Source organism: Ambystoma mexicanum, chromosome 3p (assembly GCF_040938575.1).
Source record: "Ambystoma mexicanum isolate Mex_15411 chromosome 3p, UKY_AmexF1_1, whole genome shotgun sequence".
Classification (NCBI taxonomy): domain Eukaryota; kingdom Metazoa; phylum Chordata; class Amphibia; order Caudata; family Ambystomatidae; genus Ambystoma; species Ambystoma mexicanum.
The window spans coordinates 343411917-343428375 of record NC_090925.1 but is presented as its reverse complement, the minus strand read 5'-3'; the positions used below and the strand labels follow the sequence as shown (position 1 = coordinate 343428375).

General features: G+C 48.8%; 1 protein-coding gene across 2 annotated transcripts in view; it reads right to left on the bottom strand.

Moving 5' to 3' along the window:
* Positions 1 to 876: 876 nt before the first annotated feature.
* TBC1D20 (TBC1 domain family member 20) overlaps positions 877 to 16459 on the bottom strand; it is a 509368-nt gene continuing 493785 nt past the window's right edge. For both annotated transcript variants that reach the window (XM_069650950.1, XM_069650951.1), the window contains one exon: positions 877 to 1746. In XM_069650950.1, coding sequence (XP_069507051.1) covers positions 1491 to 1746 — 256 coding nt within the window. In that variant the 3' untranslated portion in view covers positions 877 to 1490. The remainder of the gene's footprint in view (positions 1747 to 16459) is intronic.

Genomic DNA, 16459 nt, shown 5'->3' with positions numbered 1-16459 from the left:
TTACAATTGTAGCACTGTGAATAACTGGTGTCCTTGCCCAAAACAAAAAACAGTACAGTAATCATTGTATCAACCTTGGAATAATGATTGGCTTAACCCTCTTGTAAACCGCCATGAGCTCGCTCACTGGTAAGGCATGCAGAAATGTACCCCCACAGTAATTTCACGTTATCCTTCATTATTCAAGAATAATAGTGTGCTTTGCATATTAGAATGTGGAACCTTGGGTGAAACAGCAATACAGGTCTACAGGCATCCCACCTTTGCACAATTGCTGACTCTTAAAGTAATTATGTTTGCTGACCAGCACATTCTTCTTATCCTTTGGCTAATAAAGCAGGATTATCAAATTTCTTTGTAATATAAAACTAGGGCAAGACAATTTGGGAAAACTTCTCAAAAGGTGAATGAGGCCATCAACCTGAGCTGCAATGATGATTATAATACAACACTTCCTATTCTAACATGTTGGAATTACCTCAAAACCTCTGAGCCAGGAGTGCGTAGGCAGCGCTCCAAATGTTTTGACACACGATTCCCATGATTGATCACCATTTACTAGAATGGATGGGAGCAGTAGACCAAAACATCTGAAGAGCTGCAAGTTGCAGATCTCTGCGTTAAGCACAGCACAATGTCACTTCATAGATATTTTGTCCATCATTTTCACATGGCATAAATCCAGTACATATCAGTTCTCCAGTGGATCAGCAAAGCACATAACCAGGCCACCAGAATGTTGAAATTTGAAACAAGTTAAAGGGCAGTGTGATTGGTGTGATTCCTTGTAATCCCAGATATCATCTTACCTGCACAGTTTGTCGAGAGAGTAAGGACTGTGACCTGGGTCTGTGGGGGCCAATGAAGACATCACTCTAATAGCAGTGGCACCAGGCCCTTTATTTACTGAATGCTCCAGCTTTGTACAACATATTTACAGTGTGTGTATGTACACCAGTAAAGAGGTGGGATATGGCAGCAGATGGGGATGGAAGCACTGGATGCGTTTGGCTACATGGCAGTGTGGCTTAGAGCAGAAGACTTCATCTCAAATAACAAAGAAGGTATGCTCTTCCCTTTAATACATCCTGCATTTGGTTCTAAAGTGCAGAAGTCAGCAGTTGAAGGTGCTGGAATACTGTGTTAACAATAAGCAAAACCAATCTATTGGCGTGCTTCAAAAGGGCACATTGTGAATACTGTACAGCAGCTCTTAGCAGAGTCCTTTCCAAAAATGGAGTGTGTGTGGGAATAAACCACACTGTTGCAATACTCCAATACTTCCCAGACTCCCTACTTCACATCCCCCAGTATACCATTGTGTTCCCTCAATGCATCAGTGGGTGCAGGGTGTTTCTCTGCAAGACCAGACCTGTCGGCTCTGTGGTGTGGCAGCCATCAGCAGGAATCCGTCACACCACTTTCAAGAATACAACAGCAGCACCTTCCCTATTGGCACTGGAAGTCCTTTAAAGAGACAGTACATTTCCTCAAGGGAAAATCTGCAGTCCAAACTTGGGCGCCCAGTCCAAAGCAGTTTTCACTACAGCGAGGGCAGCTGCCCCCAATGCTACCGTAAGGCCCATCACTGCTAGCTTCACCAAGCGGGTGCTCCTCGGTTTGGTCAGGACAGTCTTTGTATGATTGTCTGTTGGAAGTAGATCCTTAAAACGCCGACGCAGAACGGAGTCCGGGCGCTGCTGCGCAGAGGCCAGTTCGAAGTCTTTAAAGGTAGAAGCCGCGGTCCTGCAAGGAGGGGAAGGAGGCAACGTCAAGGAAGGGATGGGAATTTAGGAGAAGATGTGGCAAAATGCTTGCACTACTCCATGCACAAATAACCACCCCTTTCCCATATCACCACCACCTCATAGGGCAGTCACTCCCAAACAAAAAAAGACTACCCTCTGATGGGAAGTGAACTCTGATGGCCCCCCCCTCTCCAAGTAGGTAGCACTGGTACAGATGACGGAATCTATGCCTTTGAGTAGGAAACAAAATCTTCACAGTCCCTCTCTCACCAGGTTCGCACTACTCGCAGTAGGCAACATCAGACCTTACAGGCAACCACAGCTATGCACAAACTCCGATAACATTACGTGTAGACACTGAAACAATCCCACTAATGGCCGTCAATGTGGCTATCAACACACTAACATTTGATCTCCCCATCACACAGGTGCCCCACCAACCAATCGGAGCAATCAAATTCACAGGCACACACCAAATGCCCTGCCACACACAAACCACATCATGACAGGCAAACAGTATACACATAAAACTGGTATATACAATAAAAGCATCCACTCAGATGGCTCTTTACTCCCTGTGTCACTGGAAGCAGATGCACACATTCAGGGTTGTATCCCTGAACCCAAAACAGACCTCCATGATCCTGAACCCCTCTTACCGCAGTCAGACCCTAACTTTTACTGCAGACCATGGCTCTTTAAGCAGACCACAGATCCCAGCATAGTATGCAGTATGGTGTCCCATTGTTAACAAACACAGCCTGCCCAGCCACCTTCAAAGCAGCCAGTTACTTCCTTTCGAGAGCTAACCTATACCATAGTATTACACTGCCTACCTTGCTCTTCTGCTAAATTCATTCTCTTCCAACCAAAGAACCCCACATAAAATAAATATATAATTAAATAGCAACCTCCCCACAAGTGTTCAGTTATGGTCTAAGAGCCATATAAATCCCTATACATGGACCAATCTTAACTAAAGCCAGCCCTCAACCTTCCCCGACTCTTCCATTAGGCAGCCACATGGCCAGCATCCTTGAGAAAACGTTTGATTGACATAGCACCACACAAACAACTAAATAGAACATTGCAGGGTAAACACATGCCCACACCCGAATCACACAGATGGTAGTGCTCCCAAAAAATACCCAAAGATGGCAGGTAAGCCAATCCTACCAACTATGGGAACCAAAATGAAGAGGATTGGGTTTCTATGATCCCCTATCCAAAACACTATCCAGAAAAAATCCATGCATAGAATAAGAAAAGTTACTTACCTTTAGCAACACTTAGTCCATAGCCCTTCTTCTGTAACAACTTTGCAGGACCCTAGTGCCACTTGGTGGAAGAACCAGAATCTGAGATTTGGCAGTGCAAATCAGCATAAAGTTTAAGGTCTATTACGGTTACAATGCCACGTGTTAGTCTTTACCAGTAGGCAAACCTCTGTAGGCAGCCATTCATGGATGATTTAGCGAACAATGCAATAGTTGTTTATCTAGAATGCAATCAACTATACAAGCACAGGCATATTAAAATACAATCTAAAGATGGCGCTGACTTTAAGGGGTGTAGGGGAGGATAGGTCAATAGGATCCCCCCCTCCCACTGCATCTCCCACCCTGGTGAAGACTCATGACTCGTCGGCAGCCCACCGCCCCCCCCCGGGCCCAGGCGGGAGGGTGGCTGCAGACCGACACGTGAGGCTGCACCACCACGTTATGAGGCAGAGCACCGACGCCATCTTGTACTAAGCCAACTCCATTTTGCTAGAAATGTTCAGAGCTAACCCAGGCAGAGCCAACGTGCACATTGAAAGCTGCAGCTTGACCCCCAATCGACCGCGCACAGAGGCCCACACTCCCCCCACCCCCTGCCGCATGGCAGATCCGCTGAGGACTCGTTCCCACGAGCCACCAGACACGAACAAACAGCAAAATAAAACACTGTAGCTGTTAACCTTCCGCAGTACATCATTGCCCCAGCCATGAACAGGAACATTAGGAAGTAACTGAACCCAGCCCAAAACCTGCATGCCCTGACCCTGTACCAAGCCCCCAGTGTTAGACTGTGTGGCGCCCTACACCCCCGCCTACCCCGAAAACTCTTGTAATGTGTAGAAACCATTTATGTAATATATGTCATGTTGACTAACGTTCGCTGCTAACGTGAAGAAGAATGGGTAAAGAGTAGTATACAACAGATATTGTTTATAATGTGAAGATGTACGAAGACTGGCTAGCTGATGACAATATGCAATAATATGTGTTGCCCTCTTTATCCATACACCTGCCTTACACTACCTCATGTTCGTATGTCAACTATAGATGTGAATTGTTGTACTAAAGGGTATGGCCCCCAGTTAGTATCCCTTCTAATGCAAATGCATACAAATCATCTTATAGACCCAACGTGTTGTTATTCGCCCCTCACCCAAGGGACAATACACCGCCTTGTGCAGGATGCTGCGCACAGAGCTGCAAGGCCATCTCCCCCTCCTCCCCTCCAGAGATAGCTGGTGTTCAAACAGCACAGCCTTGCCGCCCCGCCCGACCCTGCTGGACCCATTTCAAGCATCCGCCTCCCCCATGTCAGAGGCCGCCACAGCCTGACTCCATGATTTACGAGCTATCTGGTCCTAAATCCCACCGTCTCTCAGGCACTAGTAACATTGCCCCGAACGGGCCAGTGGTATCTCCGCCGACACCAAGTTAATGGCCCTCAAAAGGGGGGGCGCCCACCCTTGTACCAACAGATCATAATACCATCCCTCACCAAACCAACCAAGACAGGGTGATCGAGCAACCCCTCCCATGCCCCCGACTATGCACATGGGACCAGATTGTTTGAACTAAAGGGGGTCCTCACAACTGATGTATGGGATGCTTCAGATTCCATATCAACGTTCCTGTCTGCGTATTGATCTAAGGTCAGTGCTTATCAGAATTACAAACCAACGGAAGCATGAAGTGTGACGAATGGATGTGAATGTGTGGCCAAAAGGGCAAATGTCAGTTTAGTTACCAACTCTCTACTGTGTATACCCCCTAGACATCACCACCCAATCCCCACGATTATGTGTCCCCTATAGCTTGCGTCACCCATGACGTGTTCACTAAATAAGTAGGCCCGTCTTTGCTATTGTCAGACAGAGCGCTCTCGGAGTTTGCAGAGTCCTTTGCATGCCCTATATTGATCTATATAAAGCCCTTTTGATCTCACCCGCACTTGGTCCTGGTCTCATTCCCCTCCTGGGGTGTGTCCTTTATTGCCTCTCACTAAGGAGGGTGCGTTCGTGGGGACGCTTACATTCAGTGGTGACCCCATAGACGGGATTTATTTCTTAACTTTAAACTGTCTCCTTGGCATGAGACGGTCCCGGTCACAGTGGAGACGCACGGCGCGCCCGCTCAACAGAGCCGCCCACCTATGGCAACTGGTACGCAGAGACGTGCGCATGCAGTTAGGGCGAGAGGGTACGGGTCCCGTTTGAAAAAACCCTTGGTACCGCTCGCCGGAGCCGGGTGGGGCCATTGAGTACGGGGCCGCGCTGCTTGGACAGACCAAATCCGGAGAGTCTCGGATCAAGACGGGCACGTGAGTATTAAGTGCGGGCGATACTAAAAGGGGAAAAAATCTAGAGGACAAGGGCAAACCAGCCGGGGACATAGAGGGGACTTTTAACTTCTAATACTTTCTCTTTGTTTGCATATGGCCATTAGGATACAAAAGGGAAAGAGGGAAAAGAGGACGGGAACCTAACTCTGCAAGGGGGTAGAGGCGGCGCCGCGTAGTGCTATCTCGACTAGTGCTGGGAATAAGTAAAAACAGTGAAAGAATAAATTAAGGGTGCCTGAGTGAAGAGACGCGGAAAATACGTTAGGACTAGCTTTTCTTTCTCTAATTCCTCTCATTTGGGGTAAAATAAGGTCTTAAAAAAAAAAAACATATATATATATATATATATATATTCAGTGAAAAAAGCTTTGTTAAAGGGACGTTATGGTTCAAGTAAAACTGAAAAACCCTTGAAATTCGCCAGTTATGGTAAGCTAAGCAACCATACCTCGCGCCACCACCGTGCACTGCTAAGCCTAACACCCAGGACATCAAAGATGACATCACAAATGTCATTGATGACATCACATGTCTGACGCCCCCTTTCTTCCTTTCCTGACATATCTAGGCCACATGATTTTCTTCAGTAACAGTCAGGAACTAAAAATTGTAAATGTACTATATTTGTAGACTTATCCTTCAAGTATGTTCTTACAATAATTCCCTTATGGTCCAGTCATATCATATGAAACATATACATAGGGGAAGACACAACCTTGAAAGACAGCAATCCTTTTTGTGCATTAAAATTATCAGTAGAGTTATCAGCACTTTCTGATAGTTTTGATGTTTTATTACTGTACTTTCCCTGTATATGCTCATATTTTTATATGTTGTACTCACACTATTTTCCTTATGGTCCAGCACATCATGTGATATATATAGATAGGGTAAGTAACAGCTTTGAAACAGAGCAATCATTTCTCTGCATAAAAGGTAATCAGTTAGGTTATGAACACTTTCTGCTACTAATGCTGTTTTTTTCTTACTTCAATTCCCTTGTATATATTCATATTTATATGTGGTGTTGTCTCTTTGTGATTTGTCTATAATAATGCAATTATGTAGTAAGTGGGTTTTATTACCTACTTATCACATGTTTCACTGTACGCAAAACTCTAATATGAAAACAGTTATTTCACTATACAACATGGCAAGCTTATGAATATTGCACCTCCATCATGTATGCTGCACACAATGCCTATGTTTCTACATGAGTACCTCAGTATACTAGATTGAAGTTAATAATAGAATGCTATTTATATCAATGCATAGCTTAATGCACTGATTAGCACTTGATATTTATTCCAATAATCTTTGACACTTTTTTTTATTAACATTACACTAAGAATCCCTTGTACAGACTTTTCATGAAAGGTAAATGCAAATGTGATGTCATCAGTGATGTCATCAATGACATTTGTGATGTCATCTTTGATGTCCTGGGTGTTAGGCTTAGCAGTGCACGGTGGTGGCGCGAGTTATGGTTGCTTAGCTTACCATAACTGGCGAATTTCAAGGGTTTTTCGGTTTTACTTGGAACCATAACGTCCCTTTAACAAAGTTTTTTCACTGAATTTCATTGGTTTCTATTAGTGCAACTTTACCATAACGTCCCTTTAACACATTTTTTTAATTGAATTTCATAGTTTATTAGTGCAACGGAACCATAACGTCCTTTTCAATGGATGAAGACCACTAGCATCCTAGGTTCTCAAAGTGGGAACCCGGGGTAGTAAAAAAAAGATTTTTCTTCCCAAACCGGAACGCCTGCGGCGTCCCGGTGTAGGAAGGAAAATCTTTTACCAAGATGGACACCATGGAAAGGGAAGACGGGGTGTATAAAGAGAACACAACAGGGCATGGGTAGGGGGGACCAGGAGGGAGACACGGGGCATGAGAGAGGTGTGGGGGGGTAACAGGAGAGAGACAAGGGGCATGAGCGGGGGGTGGGGGCTAACAGGAGGGAGACACGGGGCATGAGCGGGGGGTGGGGGGCAACAGCAGGGAGACACGGGACATGAGCGGGGGGTGGGGGCAACAGCAGGGAGACACAGGGCATGAGCGGGGGCAACAGCAGGGAGACACAGGGCATGAGTGGGGGGTGGGGGGAACACGAGGGAGACACGGGGCATGAGCGGGGGGTGGAGGGCAACAGCAGGGAGACAGGGCATGAGCGGGAGTGGGGGGCAACAGGAGAGAGACACGGGGCATGAGCGGGGGGTGGGGGGTAACAGGAGAGAGACACGGGGCATGAGAGGGGGTGGGGGGCAACAGCAGGGAGACACAGGGCATGACCGGGGGTGGGGGGTAACAGGAGAGAGACACAGGGCTTGAGGGGGGGGTTGGGGGGCAACAGGAGAGACACACGGGGCATGACCGGGGGTTGGGGGGCAACAGGAGGGAGACACAGGGCATGAGCGGGAGTGGGGGGCAACAGGAGAGAGAGACATGGGACATGAGCGGGGGGTGGGGGGCAACAGGAGGGAGACACGGGGCATGACCGGGGGGTGGGGGGCAACAGGAGATAGACGTGGGGCATGAGAGGGGGGTGGGGGTAACAGGAGAGAGACACGGGGCATGAGAGGGGGTGGGGGGCAACAGCAGGGAGACACAGGGCATGACCGGGGGTGGGGGGAAACAGGAGAAAGACACGGGGCATGAGAGGAGGGTGGGGGGTAACAGGAGAGAGACACGGGGCATGAGAGGGGGGTGGGGGGTAACAGGAGAGAGACACGGGCCATGAGAGGGGGGTGGGGGGAGACACGGGGCATGAGAGGGGGTGGGGGCAACAGGAGAGACACACAGGGCATGAGCGGGCAGTGGGGGGCAACAGGAGAGAGACACACGGGGCATGAGCAGGGGGTGGGGATAACAGGAGAGAGACACGGGGCATGAGCGGGGGGTGAGGGGCAACAGCAGGGAGACACGGGGCATGACCGGGGTGGGGGGGAACAGGAGAGAGACACAGGGCATGAGAGGGGGTGGGGGGCAACAGCAGGGAGACACGGTGCATGAGCGGGGGTGGGGGTAACACGAGGGACACATGTGGCATGAGAGGGTGGTGGGGGGTAACAGGAGAGATACACGGGGCATGAGAGGAGGGTGGGGGACAACAGCAGGGTAACACGGGGCATGAGCGGGGGGTGGAGGGGCCGGGGGGGCAACAGCAGGGAGACACAGGCATGAGCGGGGGTGGGGGGTAACAGGGGAGACACACGGGGCATGAGCGGGGGTGGGGGGCAACAGCAGGGAGACATGGGGCATGAGCGGGGGGTGGGGGAAACAGCAGGGAGACATGGGGCATGACCAGGGGGTGGGGAGCAACAGGAGAGAGACACGGGGCATGAGAGGGGGGTGGGGGTAACAGGAGAGAGACATGGGGCATGAGCGGGGGGTGGGGGGCAACAGCAGGGAGACACGGGCATGAGCGGGGGTGGGGGCAACAGCAGGGAGACACGGGGCATGAGCAGGGGGTGGGGGGGAACACGAGGGAGACACGAGGCATGAGCAGGGGTGGGGGGCAACAGCAGGGAGACACGGGGCATGACCGGGGGGGTGGGTGGTATCAGGAGACAGACACGGGGCATGAGCGGGGGGACGGGGGCAACAGGAGGGAGACACGGGACATGAGCGGGGAATGGGGGGCAACAGCAGGGAGACACAGGGCATGAACGGGGGAACACGGGGGAGACACGGGGCATGAGCGGGGGGTGTGGGGGTAGAGGGAGACACGGGTAATGCGCGGGGGTGGGGGGATACAGGAGGGAGACACGGGTAATGAGCGGGAGTGGGGGAACGGGATATCCGCTCCTCAGTCCTCCGCAGGCCACCGTGTACGATGGCGTGTCTCCTGCAAGTCTGCAGCAGCCTGGGACGTTCAGGAAGTGTAATTCACATGAGCCTCACACAGTCCCATTGGAGGCCCCGCTGTCCTCTGATCTTATCGCATTGGAATTTTCGCTTGTTACGTTGTGATAATCACTTGTGAAGTCTGAAGTCACCACAGAGCTTGCCACAGATGCAATATACGAACAATAAACTAAGATGGCGGGCGTCTCTGAAAATAAGGCACACTGCAAGCTTTACTACAGCCAATGGGAGAGCACGTCAGATGTCCGTGGACATCACGCAAGTCGCTTGCCCAATCCCCATCCTGTCCTCGGAGCGAACAGGGAAGTGTGTCCGCAAAGCGGACACAGATATCACTAATTTTTTTCACTTAAATTTTTGTCTTTTTTTAAAAAAACAACTGGACGGATTTACACCAAATACCAAATTTCAGGACCAAGCCGCACCAAGCGGTTTGGGCTGTAGGCGTGAGCAAAGTTTTTTCCCATTATGTCTATGGGGAAAAAAAGGTTTTGGGACCCCCCCCTATAACTTTGCACCCCCTGGACCAAACCTCACCAAACTGCAAAAAAAATTCAGAGTGGGCCATATACTTTTTTTGCAAAGTTTGTTGAGGATTCGTCCAGGGGAGCGAAGTTAGAAGCCGCCCAAAAAGTGCTCTTCCTATGGAAGCAGCAACTTAACCATAACTACATGGCCACTACCGTGGCCATGAGATATATATATATATTATATAGAAATAAAAGAAGCTGTGAGAGGGTTAATGGGGGTCGCCATAGAAGGCGAAGGGCAAGGCAGGGAGGGTAAATGCTATATGTGTATGCTGAGGTATGAGGAATGTCTGTTGTGTGTCGTGCACATTGTGTGTTTTATAATTTTTTGCAATCGATTGTCTCTATATAATAATACTGATTTAAGTGCTCTTCCAGGGGGTACGGTCAATGTAAGTGTGACCTGGTAAGATTTGACAGAGCAGTGTCTTTTGTTGGGTAGAGGTATAAATTGATTATTAGAACCTGAAAGTGACTAAAGCCCCATGCACACAGTTACCCATGCATAGTGATAGAAAAGATCGACTCAAGAGAATAGAGTAACACAGGTCTAAGCATGGAAGCGGGGACACCCTTAGCGCACATTTGTAAAAGTCTGCCGGGACATGCGGAAAGAATAACTAAGTACCATGACCAGTAGGTCACGGAACTGAAGGGGGAGGGTCTCCCCCCAGGTTTGGCCACAAGGAGGGCATTTCGATAAAAGCGTTCTGGACATGGTAGCCACCTGCATATTCCTAAAATACAAAGGAAAACACTTTCATAACAGGAGAGAGATACTAGATCTGTGGTGATTATTCGAGGAAATACCTCCACCAAAGAAAATAGACACCACACTTGATCAACATGCCCTCACGGCTACCCCATCAGCATGAGCAGAGGGTGGCAAGGAGGACGGGGGAAAGAAGGAGTGATCGAGGTGACTCAATTGTACCCATTCCTGAATAAGCCCCCACCTGCTGAAGGATACAGTGATCCCACATACGTGCCCACTAGCACCCCTGCCCCCACAGCACGGCCAACAGCACCACCACCAAATAAGTGCCCCCGATCAAATGGACAGGTGAGTACCTCTTCAGTAAACATTTGTAAGTTAACAGAAGACTTAGATGCCAGGCTCTCGATAGCCAGAGAAGAGTTGTTGAGGATACAAAGCATATGTGAACAAGGTGAGCCCAGTACAACAAGGTCAGAGCGATTGTCCCGGTCAGACACCTTAGATAAGTCAAATGAGGAAGGGTGGAAAAAAGGGGAGATACTATTCAGGATACAAGAGGAGCCACCCAGATAGTAGAACTGGGAGCGAACAATACAGGAGGAAGTATAGAGGGAGGAGAAGTGGAAGGTGATGGGAGAGAAGAGCTATGGTGTGACATAGAAGACGAGCAGGAAGCTGGGAGATTGGGAATGGCGGAAGGAGGTAGTTTAGTGGAATTCGGGGAGACACCGCTGGGGAGGACAATGGAACAGGAGTGGACAGGGAGATTAAGGAACAGGACATGAAGGATAGCTATGGTGGGGAAGAAAGGAACAAAGGTGAGTATTGGGAAAAGAAGTAAGGGACGATTACAACTCCCACTAATACATCGGGGGGTGGGAAGACCAAATTATATACCCTGTGCACAGATGGATAAGGCAAACCTACTAAAATCAGTGCCCCCGCTCTCAAGTGGAGCTAGCAAGTGGCTATATGCCTTCGAGAAGCACACCGCAGGGGTGCCCCTGGCCATAGGAGATGTTAAAAGTTTACTCGTGTCAGCAGTAGGTGACCAATCAGACCGGGTGTGGGCAAAAGCAGGTTTCCCGGGAATAACACTGGATAGTGACAGACATGATGCCGCTGCCTTCAATACAGTGCGCGGGCGCGTTTGGGACGCATTAAGGGAAACATTCCCAGACACGCCAGATTTACAGTCAGTAATGCAATGCACTATGAATGATGGGGAAGAGGTTATGGATTACATTTTTCGAGTACAGGAGATGTGGAGAGCTGAAATGGGTACATCATATGACCAGTCAACATCGTTATTTTACTTCATAATAAAGAGGGGGCTCCCAAAAGAAGTGCAAAAAGCACTTGACAAAATAGCAGGGATTAAAGCGAAAGGATGGCCAGAGATACGGAGCATAATAGTGCACCATTGCAAAAGAATCAAAGAAAGGGAGAAGGAGGTGGCACAAAAAAGGCTGGCAGATGAGGCCAAGTTAGTACAAACGAAACTGGTGAAGGTCGCTGCAGCTGTAGCAGCACTCCCACACGATAGAGACACAGAGGAGGAGGAGGGACTGGTAGCGATACAGGGGAGGATGGCTGCAAAATGGGCAGACAACGGGCAAAGACAGTGGAATGGACAGGAGGAATAGAGAGGGCAGCAGTGGCACGTGTGGCACCCCAGCAACAGGAGAGGTGGGTACAGAGGGCGACGAGGAGGTGGACAGGGATATCGAGGTAATGGTGGAAATGGGGGGCTGGGATGCAGTGGGGGACAAGGAAACTGTTGGAATTGTGGGAGGTGGGGACATTTCTCGCGCAAGTGCAGAAACAGGCCTAACCGAGGTTACCAAGATGACCAATACTACTTGCACCCCCATCCGGGCAGCCCATACGAATTGCCCCAGGACGGGGGAAGAGAACAGCAAGACCAAAGGGGGCAAGAGCAATACAGGGAGCGACCACACAACGTTCAACAACATCCACAAAGCAGTGAGTACCTTCCCTACACTCAAAACAACCCCTCACCACAACATCACATGGCGTGCCTGCCCCATATGGAGGAGTAGTGGTAGTTTCAGGTAACGTTTTCAGCCAGGGGGGTACAACAAGGCATCCAGCATATGACAGCCCACAGAGAACACTTGCGTGTCCAATCCTATCGGCAACCTTCAATGCAAGCGAGGAAGCATTGATAGGGGCAGAGATAGGAAATAAACAATTCATCTTTATGGTAGATTCGGGAGCCGAAAAACCATGCATACGTGAAGGCCGGTTTCCGCTATCTAATCGTAAATTGGAGATGCAGAGGTTCTCTGGGGCGGTGGTTGAAGTTCCTTACACAGAAGATCTAGACGCGACAGTGAGGGGGAAAAAGAATAAACGCACCCCTATTCTATTATGAGCAATCCCCTGTCAACCTGCTGGGAAGGGATCTCCTCAGCAAGCTCAACATGACTATTTATTTTACCAAGAGAGGAGGGATTGTTTGCTCAACCCCAGGGATGTGTTCTATGCGTGTGATGCTAGTGACATTCAAGAGCAACATGCCCAGAGGTGCGCGGCATACCCGTGGATCCAGATATGTTCATCCATGGGTTAAAAACATTGGCACGGGTGTTCCCAGAGTTGAAAAAACTAGAGTGGAGAGTACCTGCAGAATTTGTTTTCCGCCCAATAGCCCGCCCGAGATAATGCCAGGGACAGTGATGTCACTGGACATACATGCAGTACAAATCGCAGCCAAAAGAATAGCTGTAATTGCAATGGACATACATGGCTGTGAGTGGCGTACAGTGTTATGCATAAACGCCAACATTGCACTCCACGATTTGTCAGACGAGGAACCTTTCACAGATTCAGAGAGTGATGGAGAAATCATGATGGGAATAGCCCTCCCTTGTGAAATAATGATACAGCAAAGGCAGGCGCCAGTACAGCTAATGGCGGTAGTGGGGGCCCCACCTTCATTCTTTAATGATGACATGCAGTCGGTGCCCTGGCAGTTGTGGACAACAGGTCCACATGACGTAGAACTGCTATGGGGAGTCACACCAGTGAAGATCAACCTTAGGCCTGGAGCAATTCTGCCCCGGGTTAAACAATACCCCCTGTCCCAGGAAGCAGAAGAAGGAATAAAAGAAACAATAAATGCCCTACTCGCACAAGGGATAATAGTACCTTCAAACTCCCCGTGCAACACATGTATTTACCCAATCAAAAAAGCGAAAGGAGGGGCCTGGAAGATGATCCAGGACCTACGCCCACTAAATGACGCCAGTCAGAAAGAGTTCCCTTTGGTCCCAAACCCAGCATCTATTCTATTCAGCATCTCAAAAGACGCATCCCACTTCACTGTGGTGGATTTGAAAAAACGCATTATTTTCAATACCCCTCGCAGAAGAATGCAGATACCGGACAGCATTCGCCCTGGCGGGAAGGAGGTATGAACACTGTGGATTGCCCCAGGGTTATTGCGAGAGTCCCAGCATATTCAACAGAATATTGCACGAAGATCTTGGGAACATGACAGCAGACAGCACGATAATACAGTACGTAGATGATTTGTTGATTTGCAGCAAAAACGACGAAGAATGTAGAAAAGACTCCATTGCCCTTTTGACATTACTAGCCCAAAAGGGGTACAAGGTGGACAAAGAAAAGTTGCAATAGTGTCAACGTGAAGTGCTATACCTAGGGTAATTGATCTCAAAAGATGGCAAGAAAATAATCCCAGACAGAGTAGCAGCCATCTCGGCTGTAGAGAGACCAAAGACGGTGAAAGACATGCAAAGATTCCTAGGGATCTGCAACTATTGCCGTGCATGGATATTAGACTATGCTGCATACACACGCTCATTGCTCCAGGCACTCAAAGAAGCCCAGAAGGAGAATACAGAGATACAGTGGGACTCAGAATTGTGCGATGGATTCACATCACTCAAAGAACTAATTTCAAGCGCACCAGTGCTTGCGAACCCAGATTATGAACGCGAGTTCTACCTGTTCTCGCACTGCAAGGGAACACTCATGACAGCAGTCCTAACACAGAAAACATCACTAGGTCACAAGCCTCTGGCATACTACAGCGGGACATTAGACGCAGTAATGCAGGGACACTTCGCGTGCGAACAGCCCCTCGCAGCCGCCGCGTTCGCCATTGAAAAAAATTGCCACCATAGTAATGGGGTGCTCTCTGACACTGTATGTAGAACATTCATTGTTCGCTATACTAGTGCGATCAAAGAGCATGTTAACCACACAGAGAGCCACTGCATATGAGGTAATACTGTCAAGTGCAAATATACATGTAGTAAGGTGCAAGGTAGTCAACCCCGCAAGATTCATCTCAGAACCATGCACTGTGGAGGATGTACAGGCACATGACTGTGCAACATATCAGGGCGAGGAAAATGGAACAACTGTAGTGAGTGAAAACGCACTGGATGAGGGTGAGATATTTTTTTTGTAGACGGGTCAGCTTCCATAAATTCAGAAACTGGAGAAAAGCATGTGGGTGTGGCGGTCGTGCGAATGGAAGAAGGTGAATATAAGGTCCTTTTACAACAGCGACTGCCCGCCCATTTCTCAGCACAGGCAGCAGAACTGGTAGCATTAATTGAAGCACTACATGCGGCAAAAGGGTGCGTCGTGACAATTTACACAGATTCTGCATACATGGCCACAACAGTACACAGCCACAACAGTACACGGAGGGCTTGCCAGGTGGGGGGAAAAAGGGGGTTCAACAGGGCCGATGGCTCGCCTGTACAGCATGCAGAACTCCTAAAGGAACTCATAGAAGCGTTGAAAGAACCCACCATGGTAGCAATAGTAAAATGCAAGGCCCACACCAATAATACAGACTTTGTCTCTTTGGGAAATGCGGCAGCAGACACAGCCGCCAAAGAAGCGTCATATTTAACAAATGAAAGTACAGGTGAATACTTAGTGCGGAAAGAACCTGAGGACGATGTTCCAGACGGATACAATGCCATGCTAGTGTCTCAAATATTGGAGCTACAGGAAGGGGCAACTGAGGACGAAAAAGAATTGTGGACAAAAAGAGGGTGCAGCCAGTCCGCCACTGATTTATTATGGCGGCAAAACAACACAGGTAAAGTAGTCATGCCAACTAAGTTATTAGAAATAGCATTCCAGCAGCTACACTTCCCAGCGCACAATGCAAGACAACACATCTCTGCCGAGATACAGGAATACTGGTTCATTCCAGGGTTGCAGGAACAACTCTCCAAGCTAACAATGGAATGCACAACGTGCCAGATATACAACTCCGGCATGACTCTAAGAACACTGAGGGGAACGATACCCAAGCCGGTAGGACCGTTCAAAGAGCTGCATATAGATTATGCAGACATGGGTGAAAGGTGCAATGGAGCGAGGTACATGATAGTGGTAGTTTGCCCCTTTTCCCGGTGGGTAGAGGCAGGTCCCTGTGCCCGCCCAGATTCCAAGTGCGCTGCAAAGTTTCTAGTGTGGGAAGTATTCCCCCGCTGGGGAATTTGCGATGTAATTCGCTCTGACAATGGCAAATATTTTGAGAACGATCTCTTCAAAGAAGTAACATCAATGCTAGGAATCAAACACAAATTATGCTCGATTTATCACCCGCAAAGTAACGGTGTGGTAGAAAAGATAAATGGATTACTAAAAGGAAGACTCTAAAAATTGTGTTTCACCCTTAAGAAAAACTGGGTGCACTGTCTCCCCTTGGCCTTGTTTGAGCTGAGGAATCAGCCCAGCAGAGACCACCATTTGTCACTACATGAGATTGTGACAGGGAGACGAATGCACACAGCACATTCACCTCGCCGTAGACACTCAGATGCACACAGAAGCGTTACTGTACTAGGAGAGGAATTCAACGACTACCTGACAAAACTCACTAAGGCAGCACGCATGATAGCAAAACAACTTGCGCCGCCATTCATAAGTAACGGGGAAAATGAAACACATAC